The 23,186-nt window shown below is 41.0% G+C and overlaps 1 protein-coding gene across 1 annotated transcript in view; it reads left to right on the forward strand.

The window, feature by feature from the left end:
* Positions 1–23,186, forward strand: part of FARSB (phenylalanyl-tRNA synthetase subunit beta) — a 72,172-nt gene that overhangs the window by 2,692 nt on the left and 46,294 nt on the right. The window contains exons 2-10 of the mRNA XM_058703378.1: positions 3,622–3,677; positions 6,894–7,048; positions 9,308–9,377; positions 9,988–10,103; positions 14,467–14,617; positions 15,413–15,521; positions 17,321–17,391; positions 18,854–18,915; positions 19,835–19,886. Of these exons, the coding sequence (XP_058559361.1) occupies positions 3,622–3,677; positions 6,894–7,048; positions 9,308–9,377; positions 9,988–10,103; positions 14,467–14,617; positions 15,413–15,521; positions 17,321–17,391; positions 18,854–18,915; positions 19,835–19,886 (842 nt within the window). The remainder of the gene's footprint in view (positions 1–3,621; positions 3,678–6,893; positions 7,049–9,307; positions 9,378–9,987; positions 10,104–14,466; positions 14,618–15,412; positions 15,522–17,320; positions 17,392–18,853; positions 18,916–19,834; positions 19,887–23,186) is intronic.

Here is a 23,186-nt window from a genome sequence, read left to right on the forward strand (position 1 = left end):
TATTGCTGCATAATAAATTACCCCCCACATTAGCAGCTTAAGATGGTCGTGTGTTTTATGGTTTCTGAGGGTCCAGGAGTGAAGAGTGGCTCAGTTGGGTGGTTCTGGCTCTGGATGTCTCATTATGTTGTCCTAAGGGTGCCAGGTCTGTAGTCCTCTCTCCAGGCCTAACTGGGGTTGGAGAATCTAATTCCAAGTTCACTCAAGTGGTTGTTGGCAGGCCTCTGTTCTTTGCACATGTTTGGCTAGAGGCTTCAGTGCCTCTCGCTAGGACTGCTTGCAATATGGTGGCTTGTTTGTCCCAGAGCAAGAGGTCCCAAGAGAGCAGGTAATTGAGTGTTCAGAGTGATAGAAGCACATGTCAGAAGTGACATGCCATCCCTTCTCATATTCTTTAGGTCACACAGACCATTTCACAGTGTGGAAGGTGACTACACCAGGGTATGAATACCAGGAGGCGGGTAGTTTTGGAAGCTGACTGCCAGTCTGCCCTCTGCCCCCTGCCCCCTCCCCCCACGGTGATTCATGTTCCTCCCCCATACAAAACCTACTCACCCCTTCCCAAGGATTCCAGAAGTGTTATCCCATCACAGCAGCATCTCAAAATCCAGAATCTCCTCTAAATCACGGCCCGGTGTGGATGAGGCTCTTCAGGTGTAGTTTCTTAAGTACAGCTGCTTGACTATAGTTTCTCTTGGTCTCAGAGACTAAAGAGATGATCTGCCCAGCCGACAACTAACATCAGCGGGGAGAGAGGCATAGGAGGACCGCTATACACATTCCTCGTCAAAGGGGAACATGGGAGACACATTCTGAAATTGAACTGGCACGTGTTCGACTCTCTTGATGAGGTCTCAAGGCCTAGGATCCTTCTCCATGGCTTTCAGCCCTACCCTCTGGGCTCTTGGCTGCGCTCTCTGAGTGATCCTTATTTTTATGGGGGAAAGAAAGCACGTGTTTTACATCCAATTAGTTCTCTCTACTTGCCAGTAGCTTTTTGGCGGTTCAGAGACTTCATTTTGTCCTCTCTCTGTCCCTTTCAGCTCAAGCTTGTAATGTTTCTGCCTATATATTTCTTTTAAAAACTTTGTGGGTCTTCAGTGAGTTTTGCTAGTTTCCATTTCATTAGTGAGAAGCCATGGCACTCACAAATTTCTGAAATAAGGTGTTTTGTACCTTGGATTTGTACTGATACAGGGCCCTTGATTAAGCTCAGTTGTGTGACTGAACTTGTGAGGCACACCCTTAATTGATAGTGCCTTTTTTCTGAATGAATAGTACCTTTGATCTTTTTGAGTCTTAAGAGTTTACAGTCATATCCTTGATTTCATCTTTGGACCATGCTTTCCTGGCAATGCTCTGGATTTACTGTTTGCTCAGAAGTCATTTCTTTATCTTAGTACCATTTTATACCTTAGGAGACTGAATTTTTAAAACCGTCAAGTCCTGGCTCCTTTTTAATGGCCTTTACTTTGTCTCTTCTCTCATAAACAGCAAGAAAAAAAAACCAAGCGACACCTACAGCACTGGTTGGGAATCTTAGTTACATCACCTAGTTGAGTAGGTACATTTTCTACAGTGTGCATAACCGGGTAATAGCATTGCTAAAGTTTTGCCTTTACATAAAAAGGATTCCCCTTTGCCAGTTTCTAGTCACACTGCCTCAGGCTCCTCCATAGCCTCACCTGTATCCTATTAAAGACTATGAGACTTCTCGTTACAGGCACTTGAGGTTTTGATTTACACTTTCCTCGAAGCCTGCCTCCTGGTTCCAAAGCCATATTCCCACGTTTTCCCCGTTTTGTTTTGGCATCACTCCACTTCCAGGGACTGAAGTCTCTATCGCTGCATAACGAATTACCCCAGTATGCAGTACTGTAAAACAAGTGGTGGTTATTTCCCAGTTATGTTGTGTGCGTGTGTGTGTTTAATTTTAGTTAACACGCAGTGCAATAGTGATTCATCACATAACATACAACACCCAGTGCTCATCACAAGTGTCTTCCTTAGTACCCATCACCGGTCTAGCCCATCTCCCTATTTCACAGTTTTCTGAGAGAGGGACGGAGGAGTGGCTTAGCTGGGGGGTTCTAGCTCTGGGTCTCTGACCGGGTTGCCGGCAGGATGTCAGCTGGGCCTGCAGTCGTCTCCATCCAGGCTTGGCTGCCTGAAGAGTATGCTCCCGGGATCACTCATGTGATTGCTTCAGACCTCAGTCTACACAAGGGCGTGAGTACCAGGAGGTAGAGATCACTGGGGACATCTGTTGTTCTTCGCCCCAGTTAACGGTATCCACACGGGGGACCTGGGGGTCCTAGACTCTTCCTGCTCTCACCTCCCCCCTCCCATCCGGTCACTGAGCCGTGCAGATCCTGCTTCTTTGACCTTTCCCACATTCTTCCTTCCTCATACCCACCGCCACTCTTTTAGTCAGGCCCTCACTGTCCCTCCCTCACAGGGAAACCTCCCTGCTCCAATCCATCCACCACCTTGCTGCCATCCTGTAAAGTGCAGATCTGATCCTGCTTTTGCCCAGCGCAGAATCCTTCCGTGTAACCGCCACCGCCTACAGGCAGGACAGAGCAAGTCCCTTGGCATGTTGTGAGTTCTTTTACTTGTTGCGTCCAATTTCTTCCTGACCGGAACCTTAGGCTTCATCCATACTGAACTTTTCCAAATTTGCCATGCTCTTGTCCCACTCCTCACGGTCTCTGCCTAATGAACTCATCCTTTCTGTGAAGCCTTAGCTGACTTTAAGTGGATAACGGCCTTCTTCGTGCCACCTCCGTACCTTGCACTTAAAACTATGTTTACGCATCTGATTTCTTTATAGAGGAGTAAGTAGTAGGAATTGTTTTATTTTTGTAGCCTTGGCACCTGGTGTAGCCACCTGCCACGTAGTAGGTTCTTGTAAATGCTGAACTGAAGTGCATTGTCAAGATCAGAATCTTCAGACCGGCTTTTCACTAGAATATACTGGTAATGACGGTTTGTGTTCAATTTTTGATAACAAGAAAGTCCCTCAAAATGCTGTATGAGGTAGTGGAGGGAAGCAGAATGTAACTAAGGAAGAGAACCGTTAATTGTTGCAGACCTAGTACGTTTTAGGGTGCTGTGGCAGGTCTGTTACCTGCATAATAATGTTGAAAACTTTCCCAGAGTTCCTGCTATAAATAAATGGCTGTAAAATGCTACTTGATGGATGAGGCCTAGGAGTCAGGAAGTTTACATAAGGTGCCAGTTCTTAGAACCAGGAAGTGGAGTAGTCAAACTCTGGCCTGGCCAGCCAGGCCGCAAGGCCTCAGGATTTTAAAGGATAGGACTTACGTGACATTATCCCATTGTGTTGGATCTGTGTTTCGGAGCCCACTTTACGTTTGATCCCTACCCAAACTTCCCTGTGCAGGTAACCTGATTCTCTAGTTGATACTAAATGAATCAGCCCTTAAAATAGTCCTGTGTTTTTAATATTTTTTTTTTGTCTCTTTTGGTTTTAAAATGGTGCTGATGCCTGATATTTCATATGCTTGGTGTAAGGCAGTTTTAAAAGAAAATGCAGTTTATATACTACTCCCATTTAAGCTGAACAAATTAAAATTAGCAATCTCCTTTTTTTTCCAGCTGACGAAGAATTTGATGAACTGTGTTTTGAATTTGGTCTGGAACTTGATGAAATTGTATGTATTGAATATTTTTTCAATAGTTTGTGTATAAGCGCATTTTGCAGAGGTCCACTGTATTTTGTTACCTTATGGTTAGACTAACATGGAATATTCGTGGGCTATGGTGATTGCTGTGTTCTTGGTGTTAAGGGGCTAAGCTTCAGTTCTAAGAGAGTCTGTTGCTTTCTTTAAAATCTCAGAGAGGGTTTACATGTTACGTTGTCACCTGAAGTTATTGGGCTAATGCTGGGGAGACGGATAGACCATCTCGAGTAACCCCAGAATGAGGGTGTGCTCCTTTGCAGTGTGGTGCCTTTTTATAAATTATGGAAAGAGGCCTGGGGAGCGATGGAAACGTTACCTTAGCCAGAGTTTATGTCTCACTGGCCTGTGGTTCCCCCTACTTCTCTTCCTCTGCCCTACTGTGCCTTCCTCTCTTCCTGTTTAACCAATGTTAATTCATTCCTCACTCGCTACTGTATACATTGGCCTTGTAAAATGATCTTCTGTTTTTTGAAGGGCTGCCTGTAAAAATCACTATGAAGCATATCCCTAGTCTTTCAATTATTAAATAATTATTAAATTAGTATAATAAAATATTAATAAAAACATCAAATATTACTATATTAAAATATTAAAAATTAGACAACATTTGCAAAATATATTACTCATGATCATGTAATAGACATTGTATTTATAACTAAAATGATTTAATATTTCTCTTGTAATTAGTGTTATTTTTTCTTACACCTTTTATCTTCTTGATCTCTGCAGTGTTACAACACTGAGGCTAAATCTTTAGGCTGACATGATGTAAATTGATTTGCCTTGTTTTTTCTGCTGCTTTAACTGATGTTACAGGAAACCTTTGTTTTGTTAATGAGCATCTCTATGCTTGAAGTTGACTGAGATTTTTCTGTTAAATTGCTGTGATAATTACACTTGGCTTATGTTTGAGGCTGTGTGATATCTAAGCATTGGACTGGATATCAGAGAATCTGAGTAATAGGTTAAGCTCCCACATTCCCTAGCTGGGTAACCACTGACAATTAAATTACATCGCTTCTCCGGGCCTTCTTCTCATGTGTGAAATAAGGGCTGGACTATACGATTGATGTAGACCCCTTCCAGCTCTGAAATTTCTGTGGTCTTTGATTTCAGTAAGATTTTTATTAGCCCTCACAGACCCAGTCTTCACATACAGTCCTAGCATGATCTGAGATCCTGAAATGAAAGATTTAAGCTGGTGTCTTTTTTGCAAAGGGAGTAGGCCTTTCTTCTCTAATTCAGAGGTCTTCATTTCTCTGCTTCCCACATTTTCTCCCCTTTTTCATAAGGGTCCTTTCTGAAATGCCACATCTCCTATGATGGGGGAGATAAGGACGCAACATGAAAGGAGGCAGAGGGAGGAGGAAGAATTAGAACTTAAATAGCGCTCGATCAAAGGGGGTCAATGAAATTGCTGTTTATTTTTTATTTTTAAAAAAATTTTTTTTTTAACATTTATTTATTTTTGAGACAGAGAGAGACAGAGCATGAACGGGGGAGGGGCAGAGAGAGAGGGAGACACAGAATCGGAAGCAGGCTCCAGGCTCTGAGCTGTCAGCCCAGAGCCCGACGCGGGGCTCAAACTCACGGACCGTGAGATCGTGACCTGAGCTGAAGTCGGACGCTCAACCGACTGAGCCACCCAGGCGCCCCGCTGTTTATTTTTTAAATTGAAGTATAATTAACATGCAGTATCTTATTTCAGGTGTACACCATAGTAATTCTTATCTTTCTTGACAGTGGTTTATCTTTAAGAATATCTGTTCCTGGGGCACCTGGGTGGCTCAGTCGGTTAATCATCTGACTCTTGATTTCAGCTCAGGTCATGATCTCATGGTTCGTGAGTTCAAGCCCCACATCAGGCTCCATGCTATCCGTGAGGAGCCTGCTTAGGAGCTTAGGATTCTCCCCCTCCCCCCCCCCCCCCCCCCCGTCTCTCTCTTTCTCCATCTCTCTCTCTCTCCATCTCTCTCTTTCTCCATCTCTCTCTTTCTCCATCTCTCTCTTTCTCCATCTCTCTCTCTCTCCATCTCTCGCTCTCTCCATCTCTCGCTCTCTCTGCCCCTCTCCCACTTGCTCTCTCAAAATAAATAAACTTAAAAAAAATTTAAATCTGTTATTATCTGGGGTAATGTGGCGTTTGAGATATTCTAAGCTTTTGGCCACTGTATTAAAATTATTTTAGTGGTATTTCTTCTCTCTTCTCTCTCTTGGTTGCCTTATTCTTGCTGCTCCATACCTTTTCTGTCATTAGATTGCTTCCCGTTGTGTCTGTAATCTCTTCTCATTTGTACCACAGCTTCTCATCGCTTCCTACTTTTTTGTTTTTGTTTTATTTTTTATTTTATTTTTTTGAAAATATTTTTATTTATTTTTGAGACAGAGAGAGACAGAGCGTGAGCAGGGGAGGGGCAGAGAGAGAGGGAGACACAGATTCTGAGGCAGGCTCCAGGCTCTGAGCTGCCAGCACAGAGCCCGACGCGGGGCTTGAACTCACAAACTGTGAGATCATGACCTGAGCCGAAGGTCGGACGCTCAACTGACTGAGCCACCCAGGCGCCCCTGTTTTTTTTAATATTACTCTCATTCACATGGGTGCCTACTGGATTTAGCTTTGAGAGTCATTATAAGCCCTATTTCTTTTACTTGGTGAATCATCTTGACTTTGCCTCTTTGGCACTTTTCGTTGTTGTTGCCCTCCGTACTTGGTGATGGTGTATTTTCTTTTAAATCCAGGGTGGGCAAACTTTTTTTTGTAAAGGGCCAGATAGTAGCCTTGTAGGTGGTGTAGTCTCTGTCACAACTCAGCTGTTGCAGTATGTAAGTCACAATAGGTGAGATGTAAACAGATGGTCCTGGTGATGTTCCATTAAAACTTTACTTACAAAAACAGGTGGCAGGCATGATAATGGCCAGTGGGCCATAGTTTGCTGACCCTTGCTTCAGATGAATTAGTGCTGTTCTGGAATGACTGAGGATGCTAGATGTCAGAACTCAGCAAAAATTGGAGTATTTTCTGGTGCTGTGATTGTAACACTTAATACTTTTATTTTTGTTGCAAATATAATAAACACATTTTACTGCTGAAAAGAACATGTATAATGTCGTTACTACTTTATAGCACTGATTACTACTTTTTCAGAAGAGTTAACATTTCACTTTATTTTTTGGGGCTTGTTTTAGACTTCTGAGAAAGAAATCATAAGTAAGGAACAAGGTAATGAAAAGGCGGAGGGAGCCTCTGATGTTGTTCTTTACAAAATTGATGTCCCTGCCAATAGATATGATCTTCTTTGTTTGGAAGGATTGGTTCGAGGACTTCAAGTCTTCAAAGAAAGGTAAGAAAATATTTAGTAAATACTTTGCTAAGTTAGGTTTCTTTTGCCTGCATTATCAGCAACCTTAAGTCTTCAGAAAGACTTGCAGGACAGGTACACAGCATTGGGGCTGCATAGAGAGAGGCTTGGAGAGTAAGATTCATGCAGATTATAGCCACCTGAAAATTTGCATATTGAGTCCTAGCCTTTTATTGTGGGAACATATTTAAAACTGGAGTGGTTAATGATTTTATGGTTTCTTAAAATTTTTAGTGGGTTCATGTGAATTTCCTCAGTAATCCAGTTGAAGTAGACGTTGGGAGGAAAGTAGAGGTGTCAAACCTTGATACGCTGTTTTGCTTGAGAACTCTAAGAAGACTCAGGAGTGGAGCTTCCTAACTGGAAAACTGAAAGTCTTGTGATGGCTGTCTGACCGTGGGCAAGTTAATTGGCCTCTCTGATTTTAGTCTCCTAGTTTAGAATGGATTTTTTTTTTTTAATTTTTTTTTTTTAACGTTTCTTTATTTCTGAGAGACAGAGAGAGACAGAGCATGAACAAGGGAGGGGCAGAGAGAGAGAGGGAGACACAGAATCGAAACAGGCTTCAGGCTCCAAGCTGTCAGCACAGAGCCCGACGTGGGGCTCGAACTCACGGACCGTGAGATCACGACCTGAGCCGAAGTCGGACGCTCAACCGACCGAGTCACCCAGGCGCCCCAGAATGGATATTTTTAAGTCCCCTTCCAACTACTCATGTAATGAATACAGAAAGTAATGAATATATAAAGTGAAAAAGAGGTGAAACAGTAACAGCTATCAAAAATAATTATTTTTGGTTTTGATTATGTATGTATTATTTGGTTAGCTGCAAAAGAATAAGAGCCTCTGGCCAGTGGGCTAGATTCTACAACTGTGAGGTTTCAGATGACTGATGGGTGTGGGTGAAAGGGTGATGATGAGGCATTTGGTTTAGGTGGTTAAAATTTGGAGGGTGACTCCATTCATTCTCTCTGCATGACAGATCCTCTTTATTTTAGGATCAGGGATGATCCCTTAGAGTGCATTTTCCAAATATGCTTGATTAAAATTTTCTACTCTTAGCAGGCACCTCATGTGATACTTATGATCAGACAAAATTAGGAGAGTGACTTGCTGCTCAGAGTGTGGTCTGTGGACCAGCGTACTCTCTCTCACCTGAGAGTTGTTAGAACTGCAGAATCTCAGCCTGTCCTCAAGACCTGTTGAATCACTCTGTGGTTTAACAAATTCCCCACTTGACTATAAGCGCTTAAGGTTTGAGAAGTACTGATTAAAACAGTAGTTCCCAATCTCTTATAAGAATTACCTGCACTGTGCCTTCAAAATATACCATTTACCAGGCCTTTCCTTGAATATCCTGATTCAGTACATCCAGATGGAACCAGGCAATCTGTATTTTTTTTTAAAGTTTGTTTGTTTATTTTGGCAGAGCTATAGTGTGTGCAAGTGAGCACAACCGGGGAAGGGGCAGAAAGAGAGAGAGAGAGAGAGAGAGAGAGAGAGAACACTCCAAGCAGGCTCCCTGCTGTCAGTGTGGAGCCTGATGTGGGGCTTGAACTCATGAACCATGAGATCATGACCTGAGCTGAAACCCAGAGTTGGATGCTCAACCGACAGAGCCACCTAGGCTCCCCAGGCAATTTTTTTTTTAAACATTTTTTTTTTTTCCAATGTTTGTTTGTTTTTGAGAGAGAGAATGTGTGGAGGAGGGTCAGAGAGGAAAGCAGAGGATCCGAAGTGGGAGAGGTGCTGACAGCAGACAGCCTGATACAGGGCGCAGACTCACGGACTGTGAGATCACGACCTGAGCCGAAGTCAGACGGTTAACTGACTGAGCCACCCAGGGGCCCCAGCAATCTGTATTTTTAATAAACCCTATTTTTCCTAGAGGTTCAGAATCTCATGGTTGGAATAAAGCTTAAAGGTTATTGAATCTAGTTCTTCAGCTGATGTAAATGCCCCCCTCCCCCCCCCCCCCCCCCCATGGTTGCTTAGTGTTTTCTAGCCTCTGCTGATCCTGCGTTAGTAGGGCTCCCCTATATCTAGGGCATCCTATACCATTTTTGGACCACTTTAAATGTTAGAAAGTTTGCTTTTTGTTTTGCTATTCAGCCTAAATTTGATTTTCTTTAACTTCAGCCAGTTGTCCTGGATCTATTCATTTTATATACTTTTACACCGACTACAGCTGATGAAATGGTTTGGTGAAAAATGGGCAAGTTTGTTTTAATTGCCTTTTAGGATAAAGGCTCCAGTGTATAAACGGGTAACACCTAATGGAGAAATCCAGAAATTGATCATCACAGAGGAGGTAATAAAGATAAATTCTTATTTTCCTTCTTAAAAAATTTCCTTGGTGTATATATTTATAAGGTGGGGAGGAAAATGAAACAAAGCTGACCCTCTGCCAAATATAATTTTCTTTGATCATTTGCTAAAAATGGACGTATATTTAGCCTCTAGCTCTTAAAAACTGTCAGTTTGTTCCCTTTCATTTGTCAGTAACAGCAAAGCATCAGTTTTCCTCAATAATTTTGGAAAATAACACCCATGTGTTTATTTAAAGTACTTTGAGATATAATTGTTTAAGTTGTGATACATTAATAAAATTTACAGAAACTTTGAGGGGACATCACCTTGGTAAAAACATCAACTATGAGAAAACTACTTAAAAACACTAGTTTTTTCTCAGTTATTTAGTACATTTTCAGAAATTTTGCTGACATGTAAATTCCATGAGAATGACGACTTTGTCTCTTGGCACCACTCTATCTCGGATTGAATGAATATATGAATATACATGTTATACGTGTTTGCGAGTTTGTGATACTATCAAGAGTGCAGATAACTTTGTTTTACAAGACGTTATTACAAAGAAAGGCCCTAGTCTGGACTCCATCTAACGGCCCGATGCACTGCAGACAGCAAGAATACGCCCTTATGCTGTGGCTGCGGTTCTCCGGAATATCAAGTTCACTAAAGATCGACACGACAGCTTCATTGAACTTCAGGAGAAACTACATCAGAACATTTGCAGGTTTGTCGTTGCATCTTCTGTCCTCCTTACCTTCCTCTGTCCCTTCCCCCCTCCTTTTCCTTTTTACCCTTTTCTCTCTCTCTCTCTCTCTCCCCCCCCTTCCCTCCCTCCTTCCTTTCTTCTTCTGCAGATTTTTTCAAAGCGTTTCTAAATTAATGTGTGAGAGTAACAAGTTTAAATTTGCTTAGCTAAATTGCAATCAGTTTAAATTTTACCAGACAGCTATTTGTTACTGCTTATAAACAGTGCATAGAGAAACAAGAGCTCTATTGGGAAAACGATATGGAGAAGAAATATCTAGTCCTAGAGATTTCCTTGGTTTTTATGTTTGTGTTATTGTCGTTTGGTTCAAATTCTTAGTAGTGCATCATACTACTAAATGTTAAGTGGTGGTAATTTGAAGTATGACCTGTCATTTTAAAGTGGAAAATTTTGGCTTGATGTCTCTTCCTGAGTATAATTATAAATTTGACAGATGAAACTTGAGACTTCTAAGTAACTGAATTTTCTTACTTATTGGACATTTCTATTCATCATTTCCCATATGCTCCTTTAGCGCAGTGATCTTCAAACCTGTATAATTCCTGAACTCCTAAAGGTCAAGGAGGGTAACAGTGGGAGTCTTTGAACTAACTTCAGCATTTAAAAAATCCTAATGGAAGTAAATGATATGTTTACGGATAAAATCAAGCTTTAGCTAACATAGCAAGGTTTTTTTGTATTGGTCCTGAAATGTATCAGCATATCTCATGCTGATCAAAAGGTATGATTAACAGTTAGAGATGTCTTGAATAAAAATAGAAGAATTTATTAATTGTGCTAATTGCAGTTTGGTAAACTGGAGACTAGAAGAGGCTTTTGTGTAAGCGATGGGGAAGGGGTGGAGGGGACCCTGGATGTTTTCTTCTGGGATGAAATGTTTTAAAAATAAAACATCAGTAGGTCTCTATTTCCAGAAACATCTTTGTTTATGTGGTAAAAGAAACTTTTTCAGTTTCTAAATATTCCCGGTTCTGCTGTAAAAATAGTCTGTGTGTTAGCTTGTTAACGTCATGATTAAGCAAAACAATAAGAATTTAAATATCTCAAATGAACAAAACAAGAGATTTCTGACCAGCATAGGTATAGCTAGTAAGTGGTTGAGCCCGATTATATGTTCTGGACATACTTTATTTGAAGAATCTATTTTTAACTAAATTGGAAGGCATTTCCTCACTTAATTCAGCTTTAACCTCTGTTTATATGGTATTTCTGGGAATCATGAGCTTTTTCTACCGGGAGAAACAAACTACGTCCTGATACTCTGGTGTGCCAGTGTCCTTACCTGTCAGTAAATCTTAATTAACCTCCTGCATGGGCTTTGGAAACTTTTTTTCAAGAAATACACTCATTTCATTTACATTATCAAATGTATTGGCATAAAGTGGTTCACGATGTTTTCTTAGAGAGAGAGAGTGTGTGTGTGTGGAGGAGGAGCAGACGGGGGAGAGAGAACAGACCAAGCCAAGATGGGGCTTGATCTGAGGTGGGGCTGATCTCACAAATAATGAGATCATGACCTGAGGGGAAATCCAGAGTAGCTTAACCGCCTGAGCCTCCCAGGTGCCCCTCTTAATGTCTGTAGTGATATCACCTTTTCATTCCTGTCTGTTCCCTTGATCACTGTGGCTGGAGGATCGATCGTATTGATCTAAAAAACCCAGCTTTTGGTTTTATTGACTTTTCCCCTCTTTGATTAGGTTCTGTGTAGGGCAAACTGCTAATCCGGAGGCAAGACCTTTCTGTCTACTTGATCCCTTCCCACAGGAACCAGGTTTTCAGTCTGCACGGACACTGTTCTTCCGATAGTTCTTTTTCTGTCCTCGAGTAACTTCCTCATGTGTGTGCGCTGATCAGTACTCAGCGGAACCCTTGAGGGGGTTCCTCTGCAGATGTGCAGGATTCTGATAGCGCTGTCCACTTCAGTACTGTTTCTGGTCAACTCCAGCAGTCTTGGTCTCCCCAGACTCCCCGTTACGTCTTTTCAACTCAGGAGTCTGCTGATCTCCAACCCTGTCCCCCTTCCCTGCCTTACAGCGTGGAAACCCCTCGAGGCAGTAAGCCGGGCAGTCGTGGGGCTCCCTTCATTGATTTGCTGTCTGTCAGGGATTGCCTTCACTGCCTCATGTCCAGGGCCACCCATGAAACAGTTTCCTGTATTTTGCCCCTTTTGTGGTTTCAGGCAAGAGTGTAAATCTAGTCTGTTATTCCGTCTTGGCCGGAAGTGTCCAGTGAATTTTTACCTTTTTCATCTCTAGAATCCATTTGGTTTCTTAAACAAAAACAAACTATTTTTTTTTTTTTTTTATTTTTGAGAGAGAAACAGTGTACAAGCAGGGGAGGGGCAGAGAGAGAGGGAGACAGAATCCAAAGCAGGCCCTAGGCTCCGAGCTAACAGCAGAGCCCTAAGTGGGGCTCTAACTCACTGACCATGGGATCATGATCCGAGCCGAAGTCAGATGCTCAACCCACTGAGCCACCCAGGTGCCCCCTCTTGGCTTCTTCTTAAGTGTTTCTTTCTTTTTTTTTAAATTTTTTTTGCTGTTATTTCCTTTTCTGCTCCTTATGTGTATATTTTCCCCGTAATTCTTGAACATTTTTTATGGTAGGAGCTTTAAAATTTGCATGGTGATTTGACAGTCTGGGTCATCTTAGCATTGGTTTTTACAGACTGGTTTTTTGTCTAGAGTAGGAGTCCCATTTCCCTGTCTTTTGATTGCACATCGAATGTTATGTTATGGGTAAGGTTCTTCATTTTCTCTGAGGAGTGATTTTTGTCTTGCCAGCAAATACTTTTGAATACTTAGACTCAGATTCAAAACACTTAGCTAGGCGAGACCTCTGCAGTTGGCAACCACTGAATTTCCCACTCTGTTCTTTCAGCTCTCCCCTGCTTTTTCAGGGCAAGACTTTACAATTTTTGCCAGTATGATAGGGAAATCTTGATTTCTAACTTCTTTTTAGTTTGCATATTTTCATATATCTGGGATAAATTTTATGTCTTAAGGGGTGTCCTACTCCAGTTTTACACATTGTCCTGTATTTTCTTTTGAATAATTTTTGTAGTTCCTTCTGTGAGCGTATGTGTGTTTATCTCTTGTTTTTCCAAATGCATAGCTCTTTGATTCATATGGAATTTATTTTTTTCTGATGGGTTTGAAACCAAAATTTAGTGACCTTTTGTGGGGATACTCTTAGGATTAAGGAATCATTACTATCTTAAAAAAAACACACACACATGGACCTTCTTACACATGGATTTGAGTTAATGTATCTAAACTTATGGAACTGTGTATTACAACCTATGATATTTCTGGAGTTACTATCTTCCGGAAGCACATAACTCAGAGTAAAGTAACACTTCTTTGTGCTCGTTAACAGTTTTATTTCTTAAATTTCTTGTTACCTGTCTTGAAGGGTGACCAAGATTTATTTCTTACAACTTTTGAAAACTATTTCACAGGTCATGTAATGTGGACCTTCATAAAATCCTTGATTGCCAATGCATTTTATCTGGTGTGTGTATGCACTTATACATGGATACTGAAATATATTTGTTATTTCCCTCTAAAACTAATTTTAAGAAGTCTTAAGAATGGCATACATTTTGACCAAGTTTCTTTTTGAATTGTCTTTCAGAAAGCTTAGAGCTAAATTTGTGACACTGTGTGCTAAGACTGTAGGCCTTTAGATTCTAAATTAGTATTAATATTGTTCCTGGCTCTGTTTTATATTCCTGTTTCTATTTCTTTCTCTCCTAATCTTAACTTGCTATAAATTCCTAAAATTTCCTTAAATCCTTTGCACATAAACTGTAGAACAAATGAGATTAATACCTTCTGAACTTTCCTTGCACATTAAATTTTAAATGTAATTCACAGTTCTTTAATTTTTTCCCTTATTGAAGTCATACGGCTTTGTGACAGAAAATTAAGGAAAATATAGAAAAACCAAAAAACACGGCAGTTTGGTAGTTTATTCTAATAAAACATTTGTTCACCTGAAGACCCAAAGAGGAGTTAAAAGAAAAAGGGAGTGTTTACTAATGTCCTAGTTAACACAGTACTTAGGAGAGCACTGCAGCAAGGAATCTATTCTGGCTCCTGAAATAATGTGTTTTAAGTAGCTTTAGAATTTCTCATTACTTTGGATGGCTGTGAGAATTTGTTCATTGTTCTCTTCTAAATTTGCCTTGTAGTAACAGGCTATTTTAGGGAAGTGTCAAAAATCGTTTGGTTAAAACATCTGTTAGCTCCCGAATATCTGCTTTGGACTATTAGAACTTGTTTTGTCTGTCCTCTCCCTCTTTTCTCTCGACATTTAGGAAAAGAGCCTTGGTTGCTATTGGTACCCATGATTTGGACACTTTGTCAGGCCCTTTTACTTACACTGCAAAGCGACCTTCAGATATCAAATTCAAGCCTCTAAATAAGACCAAGGACTATACAGCCTGTGAATTGATGAACATATACAAGGTAGATTTTTTTTTTTTATCTTATGCAATAGCTCTCCATAAATCAAGAAAATTCCTTTAATGTCTGGTCTTGGAATAGGGAGATGTAAATGACTACTTTTAATTTTTATTTTAAAAAATTATTTTAAATGAGTCCTTTTAAAAAACCGTGTCTTAGCTCCATCCACGAGCTACTGATTCCTTTGATCTAGAGTGTGGCCTGGGCATATTTTTGTTACTTTTTTAACCTCTTGGTGATTTTAATCTACAGCTAGAATTGAGAACCAATGCAGCGGAATATGCCACATTGTGGCATTCCTGTGATTGTGATATTCCTGTCCAGGTATAATTAAACCTCATGAGAATATGAAGAGTAAGATTAAGCTAGTTTTTTGTGAGAAACAATATTACAATGTATCTATCTCCTACTGTTTAGCATTTTAGGTTCCAGCGGTTAAAATCATTTAGTAGTCACTTTGAATGGCATTTGAAAAATAAAAGTAGTAGGTATCATTCAGAAAAAGCAGCTCTTATCCTTGGCCTGATTGGCCAGTGATTTCCTTCCTGTTGAGGTAGTTTTGTGATGGTTTGTGTTTTGCTTGAGACCATTCAGGCTTGCAAATCTGTTTTTAGTCTTGAAAAATGACCAGGCTGTGTTCTCATCTCTCTTCTGTTGGAGAGGAGGTATACAAGGCTATTGAGATATTTATATTAGCAAATCAAATCTAGAACTTTCTCTCATTTGGGACCGTTTTATTATTTTTTTGTGCTAGATAGGTGTGTAAACTAATTCACAATTTGGCTTCCTTTTTTTCAGACTGACAACCACCTTAAACATTACTTACATATCATTGAAAATAAACCCCTGTTCCCAGTTATCTATGATAGCAACGGTGTCGTCCTTTCAATGCCTCCAATCATCAATGGTGAGTTGTTTCTTGAGCCTCAGGGTTTTTTGTTTGTTTTCTGTTTTTTGGGTTTTTTTCTGTTTTATCCTTCAATATTTCTGTAGAATTGAACTTTAGACTTGGCTGAATCGAATCAAATCTTCATCTGGAATCTCAGAATTTTGTAGATTTTATTGTAATGGTTTTTATTTAATAAACGTTTTACTGGTGTTTTTATATAACAAAAAAAAATTTTTTTAACGTTTATTTTTTGATAGCATGAGAAGGGCAGAGAGACAGACAGACAGAGGATCTGAAGTGGGCTATGCACGGACAGCAGTGAGCCCAGTGCCGGGTTCAAACTCATGTACCGTGAGACCATGACCTGAGCAGAAGTCGGATGCTCAATCGACTGAGCCACCCAGGCGCCCCTTTAATTTTATTTTTTTTTTAGCGTTAATTCATTTTTGAGAGAGAGAGACAGATGGAGCATGAGTGGGGGAGGGGCAGAGAGAGAGAGGGAGAGAGAGAGAATCACCAGCAGGCTGTCAGTGTGGAGCCCCACTCAGGGCTCAAACCCAGGAACTTTGAGGTCCTGACATGAGCTGAAGTCAGACACTCAACTGACTGAGCCCCCCCTGGGTCCCCCAGTATATAACGTTTAAATGTGTAAATATCGGTACATAGGTACTTACTGGTGCCAGTCTCTGGATTCTGTCCTGTTCTTCCAGAGGGTGTTGATACTTTGGTTTTAGCCTGTGATTTGCTTGGTTAAGCTCAAATTCTGTCTAACCTGCTGTTTGTTTGCTTTTTCCCCCAATATATGAAATTTATTGTCAAATTGGTTTCCATACAACACCCAGTGCTCATCCCAACAGGTGCCCTCCTCAATACCCATCACCCACCCTCTCCTCCCTCCCACCCCCCATCAACCCTCAGTTTGTTCTCAGTTTTTAAGAGTCTCTTATGCTTTGGCTCTCTCCCACTCTAACCTCTTTTTTTTTTTTTTCCTTTCCTTCCCCTCCCCCATGGGTTTCTGTTAAGATTCTCAGGATCCACATAAGAGTGAAACCATATGGTATCTGTCTTTCTCTGTATGGCTTATTTCACTTAGCATAACACTCTCCGGTTCCATCCACGTTGCTACAAAGGGCCAAATATCACTCTTTCTCATTGCCACGTAGTACTCCATTGTGTATATAAACCACAATTTCTTTATCCATTCATCAGTAACCTGCTATTTTATAGTTAAAACTTTTAAGCTGAATTTCAGCCCTCTTTTTCTCAGTCCTGAGGGCTTGTTTGATGAGGCAACTTGAATGTATTCACAAAATTTAATGACCTCAAAGCCGTAGACGTTACCCTTTTGGAGAGGAGAAGGTTTAGTTGGTTCATGATGAGAAGTGTTTCTTGTCCTTGAGGTCTTGGACTTGAGCTGTTACAGTGGTTCAGAACCTGAGCTTCAGAGTAGCCGGACTGAGACCATATCATAGCCTTGCTGCTTCATGGATTGGGATCAGGGTCAAGGAGCTCAAGCTCTGAGTGTTTGTTCTACCTGCAGCGCTGGCACAGGGTTGTGGTGAAGGTGCGAGGAGACGGCTTCTTCCGGTGCCGGCAGAGCAGCTGGTGGGCTGAATGCACTTAGTAACAGCTGGTTACTGTTTTGATGCACCTGCTTGCAGTGGGGGCTTAAAATAAAAGTTGCATTTTCACCTTACCTCTGAGATACCAGTTTTTATCGTGTCCTAATTGAAAATGTCATTCCTGTGTTGGAGAGCTTTTTTAGTGCACCTGTATTTCTGAAACTGATTGTTTTTGTTACCTTGTGTTTGTTGCAGGAAATCATTCCAAAATAACTGTAAATACTCGAAATGTATTTATTGAATGCACAGGAACGGACTTTACTAAGGTAAGTGAAACAGATTCCACTTTTATACTGTCGGACAGGACAGATTTTATTTCTGGCCAAGACTACGTGGCTGAACTACAAAGTGTTGATTTCGTAGATGGGAACATACTTCAGAAATTTAGAAAATTAGAAAACTGTAGATGTTCTGTACTTGGTAATGGTGTGTTCATTTAATCAACAAACCTTTAATGAGTACTTCTGTCTTTCCAGTGCTGTGAATTTAATGAGGTACAAGTTTCTTGACTTTAAGGAACTCATTCTGGTGGGAGAATTAGCCATATACCTAACTGTAAAATTGAGAAATGGAATAAAGTGTTGTATAACTTGTTTGTTTTGGTTGGCTTAATTTAAATGCCGAGTAATTTGGTGCCTTGTGTACCTGGTAATAAGTTTTTAAAAATGAACTGGCTATAAAGAAGCGTTATTTAGCAAGTTGACAAAGGGCATGTGCATGTGATGATACCTAGAGTATGTAGAATACTAGTTCAGTCACTTTTAGTAAATACATATATTAGATTGCTATGAAACACCCCCCACCCCCGATTTCTTTACACGGGTTAAGTAAGGCGTAAGGTGAGGTGGCAGGTAAGCAAATTGGGAAAGATAAGCTTGAACGGCAGGAGAAGCCTGGCCTGTAGAAATAGGGCAGATAAATGGCATCTAATACATCTTAACAGGATTGGACACCACTGTAAGGTATTTCATTTATAACTTTTATGGGCCATATTTGCCGTCAGAAATCCTAGAGTGATAATGGCTTGCACTATTTACCAATTAAAAAGAATTCATGCGTTAACAGACCTTTAGGTAGCTTTCCTAAATCTTACATTTAAACAGTGAAGGGTATGTAAAAGCAAAGCCTATATCCCAATAAGTTTACTGTATTTTTTTTCTGAGAATATTTTTCCAGTTAAAAACTTTAAGAAATCTGTATGGCCCTTGCAGTGTGCCAGGCATTGCTCTCACATGAAAACATTTAATCTTCATAATAACCAGATAAGACTGTAGGAATTTTATTGTCTCCATGTAACAGATGAAGACGGAGAACTACAGAGATGGTAAGGAACTGGCCCAAAGTCCGGTTACTAGTGAGTGGTCGAGCCAGGAGTCGGGCGCCTGGCTGCAGAGATCTAGGACACTGATGAGGTTTACCCCCAGACTTAGCCGTTTGTCTCCCTTGGAACTTGGTGAACCCAAGGGGGAGGGCCGGGGGAAGTAGGTGATTTGTTTCAGTCATGGATTGTTAACTCTCCGAGAACTGAATAAATGCAGACCACCTGAAGGTACGGCTAGGCCCACTTTAGCTCACCAGCTCTTATTCCACTCCCTTTTTTAGAATGTATATATAAAGTCTCATTTTTAGATGTTTGAGGACTAAATTAAATTTTCACTTCCATCTGAGTGAAGAGAGAATATATCTGTAGATGACAACATTTGTCTTTTCCTTTTTTTTTTTTGGCAGGCAAAAATAGTTCTCGATGTTATTGTCACCATGTTCAGTGAATACTGTGAGAATCCGTTTACGTAAGTTCATTTGACACCTTTATGGACAGCCTGTTCTGAAGGCAAAGCAGTGAGGCCTTGTGCTAGACGTAAAGATGAAAAACGTGGCTCTGGTGACTAGAATATATCCTCTCTTTGCGGGGGCTGAGATCCGAACATAAATGTACAAAATAGAAAGTGATAAGTACTTTAAAATAAATTTCCGTGACGTTCTGGCTGTAAGGGCAGGTTATTGCCAGCTGAGGCACCTGGGCAGACCTTGTGGAGGCAACGAAATTCAAGCTGTGTTTAAGGATCGTTGGATTTGAGGATGTAAACATGGAGGGGCAGCTGAGGAACAGCTAAACAAGTAGGGAAGCACGTATGAGAGCAAAGCATTCATCCTCTATGTGTCACTAAGATCTCTGCATTTTTTTCCAGAGCCTGTTGTTGACTTAGACAACATTTAAATGGCCCTTGCTGCGTATCAGCGTCGTTGTTCATTCAAGTGTTCGTTATAATTCAGAATAGCTGCGTCACTGCAGAGCCCACGCCTGAAATGGCGCGGCAGTGCCGGTTTTGTAGCTTGATGCGCCCCTGAGCGGTTGCGTAGCCGGCTTTCGTGGCGTAACACAGCACCCTGGTGAAGGCTGGAATGTGTGCGTCCGTGTTGGCGGGGAGCCCCCAGGGGAAGCGTGCTTTGCAGCACCGAGAAGAAAACGTCAGGCGTGCGCTGCCCCAGGAGAGATGGGAGCCACGGGGGGAGCAACAGCAGGGGGGCAGCGAACGCAGGGGGATCGATCCAGGCGGCACTGTTGGAACGGGAATGGATTGAATGTGTTGAGGCTACTGTTACAGGCCACGTGAGAGACTTGTGAGCCATACGTTCATTTCTAGAACTCCCTGCCTTTTTTTTTAAGTGTTTTATTTCTGGCTTTCTCTTTTTTTTTTTTTTCCTAAGGGTTGAAGCCGCTGAGGTAGTTTTTCCTAATGGAAAATCATACATCTTTCCAGTAAGTATTTAAGAAGTGGACTTGATAACACAGGTGGTAACAGTAATGGTGCTAGAGTGCTCGTTGTATGTCCGTCCGTCCACCCGCATGCCAGGCGCTATACTATGTGCATCACATGGACATAATCACATGACCCTGTGAAGGCGGGTGCCGTTATTATGCCCTTTCCCAGATGGAGTTAGAGACCTTCAGATGTTAAATAGCTTGCCTCTTGCTGTTAAGTGGTAGAGCTGTGTGACAGTTGGGCTTCAGCCACCAACTCTGTTGTATGACCACAGTATGTGGCCAGAATTCCTCTGATTTCTTCTATTAGTTAGTTAACTGGGTAATTTATAGTCTGACCCCTTTCAAGATAACTCAGCCCTCCAAACCTAATTAATCTGTTCACGTTTGAGTTAACAGTTGCTAAAGGCCATCACTGTAACTAAAAATTCCGAATGTATTAGCAGGACTAAGGAATAAGCACGATTATTGTCCAGACGTAGGATCTTAGTAAAAGAAAAAGAAATCTAAACCAACATTATTCTTAACTGACTGGGTTTTTTTCTTCCCCTAAGATGGTTTTATAAATAAAGATGACCATTCCAACACATGACTGTATTAGTCATTTAGTTGTGGTTATGATTCAGTGAGGCCATTCTTTAAGCTCTTTTTCTTTGGAATTTTCACTATTCCTCCGTCACTTAAGAAGTGGGTCACAGCCTGGAATAGTTTCTACTATTTAAATAGCTTTTAAAGTAGATGAAACCTGCTGAGGTCAGAACACCCCGTCCTGAAAACATGAGTAATTTAGCATCCTATTTTATTCTAGAATATTGATGATAATTCAAAATAAATGTATAACTATAGAAAACGTTGAAATTATGGGCAGTATCAGTTAAAAATTTTTAGTGGCTGTTAGCTTTTGTTATATAATTCACTGATATCTTAAGACTTAGTGACTTAAAACAACAAAGATTTGTTCATGACCATGAACAATAGAATCATGATTCTGTTGGTCAGCTGGGTAGTTCTGGTCTGAGCTGGCTTGGCTAACCTCTGCCAGCCTTGTTCCGGGTCATCAGCTGGTTGGTAGGCTAGCAGCTAGATGACCTTTGATGGCCTCGCTCAAGTCTGCTTAGCCTTGGAGTACCCAGGTCAAGTGTCTGTCACACCCAGCAAGGTAGTTTGGTCTTTATTACATGGTGGCAGTTGCAGGGTTCCCAGCAGCGAGAGAGCAAGTCCAGTGCTTAAGTATTTTTAAGCATGGTGTCCTGTTGGCCTAAGCCAGTCATTTTGCTAGATTCAAGGAGGGTGAAACAGACTCTCATTTCTCAGTGTGGGGGCCTCAAGTGTTATATTGTGAGTCCATGGATGCAGCAGAGTTGGGAAGAATGTGGCCGTTTATATGATTTACGACAGTAGTACTTGGGATTAGCCAGAGAGAGCTTTTTAGTTTGTTTTACAGTGATGTCTCGAGTTGAGAAAAGTTTTTTTCTCTTTAATGTGAAGAACTGTCAAGTATTTTTTGTTTAACTTTTTTTTTTTTAATGTTTATTTTTGAGAGACAGAGACAGAGTATGAGCAGGGGAGGGGCAGAGAGAGAGGGAGACACAGAATCCGAAGCAGGCTCCGGGCTCTGAGCTGTCAGCACAGAGCCCGACGCAGGGCTCGAACTCCTGGGCTGTGAGATCGTGACCTGAGCTGAAGTCGGCCACCCAACCGACTGAGCCACCCAGACGCCCCAAGAATCGTCAAGTATTAACAAAAGTGAAATATGTACTTTGAGGAAGAAAAAGATACGTTAAAATTTGGTTGACTTTTCTCATGTAGCTAATTCCTTGAATTTGTTTGCATTATAAGGAGGTTTCATAAATTTGAAATGATGGGATTTCTGAACAGGAGTACTGTATCAGTGTTGTCATTTGTTAATTTATTTCCTTATAAATGTAGATTAAAACAGCTCTTCTCAGATTGTCCTCCCAGAAGAGAATGACCTTCTGAGGAACTGATTGTTCCTCATATGAATTAGCATGTTTTTTAAAACACTTTGGAAGTTCTTCCTAGTCTTCTGTTATTTCATATAAAAGAATAAGAGGACCTGAAAAGATAAGTGGAAGGCAGTGAGAGAGGCTAGTGGTTAATGGTGTGAGCCTTGGAATTAGGCTGCCTGAACATGTCAGTTCACGTGTTTGTTCATTCGCTACTTGGACACACTTACTCATTAATTGTATACCAAGTGCTTATTCTCTTGTGAGCATGTTTGTAAGCACCGGGAATATAGCATCACAACCTCAGCAGCTTACCATTGTTGTGATCAGGGAATAGTTACTCATCTAAAATTTACTATTCTCATTTTACAAATAAGAAATCTAATAGTATCTGTTGTGAGGGTTAAGGTTAGTATCTTCAAAGTGTCTTGTACTGTTTAGTTCATATTAACGACTCAGTGAAGGTTGTTTCTGTGGTGGTCATTCGCATCTGGTTTTGTACTTTTTAAACCCTAACGTGCAGGCACATCAGCTCAGGATCTTGGTATCAGATCTGGATTCAGTAGATCCATTGTCACTGCTCCCAGCAACAAGGCCGAAGAGTCTGCCTTTCTAAGAGGCACTTGGGTGATGATGATGCTTCTGCCTGAGAACTGCATTTTGAATGGCAGGGCACTGGCCCATTGTCCTTACTTGGATCCAAACATTTTTAGATGTATAGCCTTTTTTGTTAGTGGTAGTTATACTTTTGAGAGTAATTTAGTGATAAGAAACATTCATAGATATGTGTGCAAAGGTGCCGAAAAGCCTGAGTTTTATACATATTTGTTCCTACCTAACGTGGCACACTTATGTGCTGTTTGAAGGGGAGTGAGTACCAATTTATGAGATGCTTCTAGCCCTACCTTCTAGAGCAGATTGATGGTCGCTAGGACTGCCTGGGGGGGCCTGGTCGCATTCCCCACCAGAATAAATGATAAGAAAGGAGTTTCTTTGTAACACTTAGATTTAGCTTAATGGTGATGTTTGATAGTACACGGTGGTATTTGAACTCTTTCTTGGTCGTATACACCTGCTTGCATGAGAGGAGATTCAAAACCCTTAGGATTTATAAGCATCTTAGAAATGATGTACCAGGGTTTTATTGTAGAGAGTGGTGATTGATCATCTAAGAGAAAAGTGTTTGACATTTTATATTTCTGAGAAGTTCCTGTTGTCTAGCAAGTAGAATGTTCAGTTATGAACGTAATGTAGCAGATTTATTCCTCCATGATGTTTTCGAAACATTATGTTTATTTTCGGTGTCTCGCTCTAACAACGGTTTTTTGGG

Source organism: Neofelis nebulosa, chromosome 2 (genome assembly GCF_028018385.1).
Source record: "Neofelis nebulosa isolate mNeoNeb1 chromosome 2, mNeoNeb1.pri, whole genome shotgun sequence".
In the NCBI taxonomy this organism is placed as follows: domain Eukaryota; kingdom Metazoa; phylum Chordata; class Mammalia; order Carnivora; family Felidae; genus Neofelis; species Neofelis nebulosa.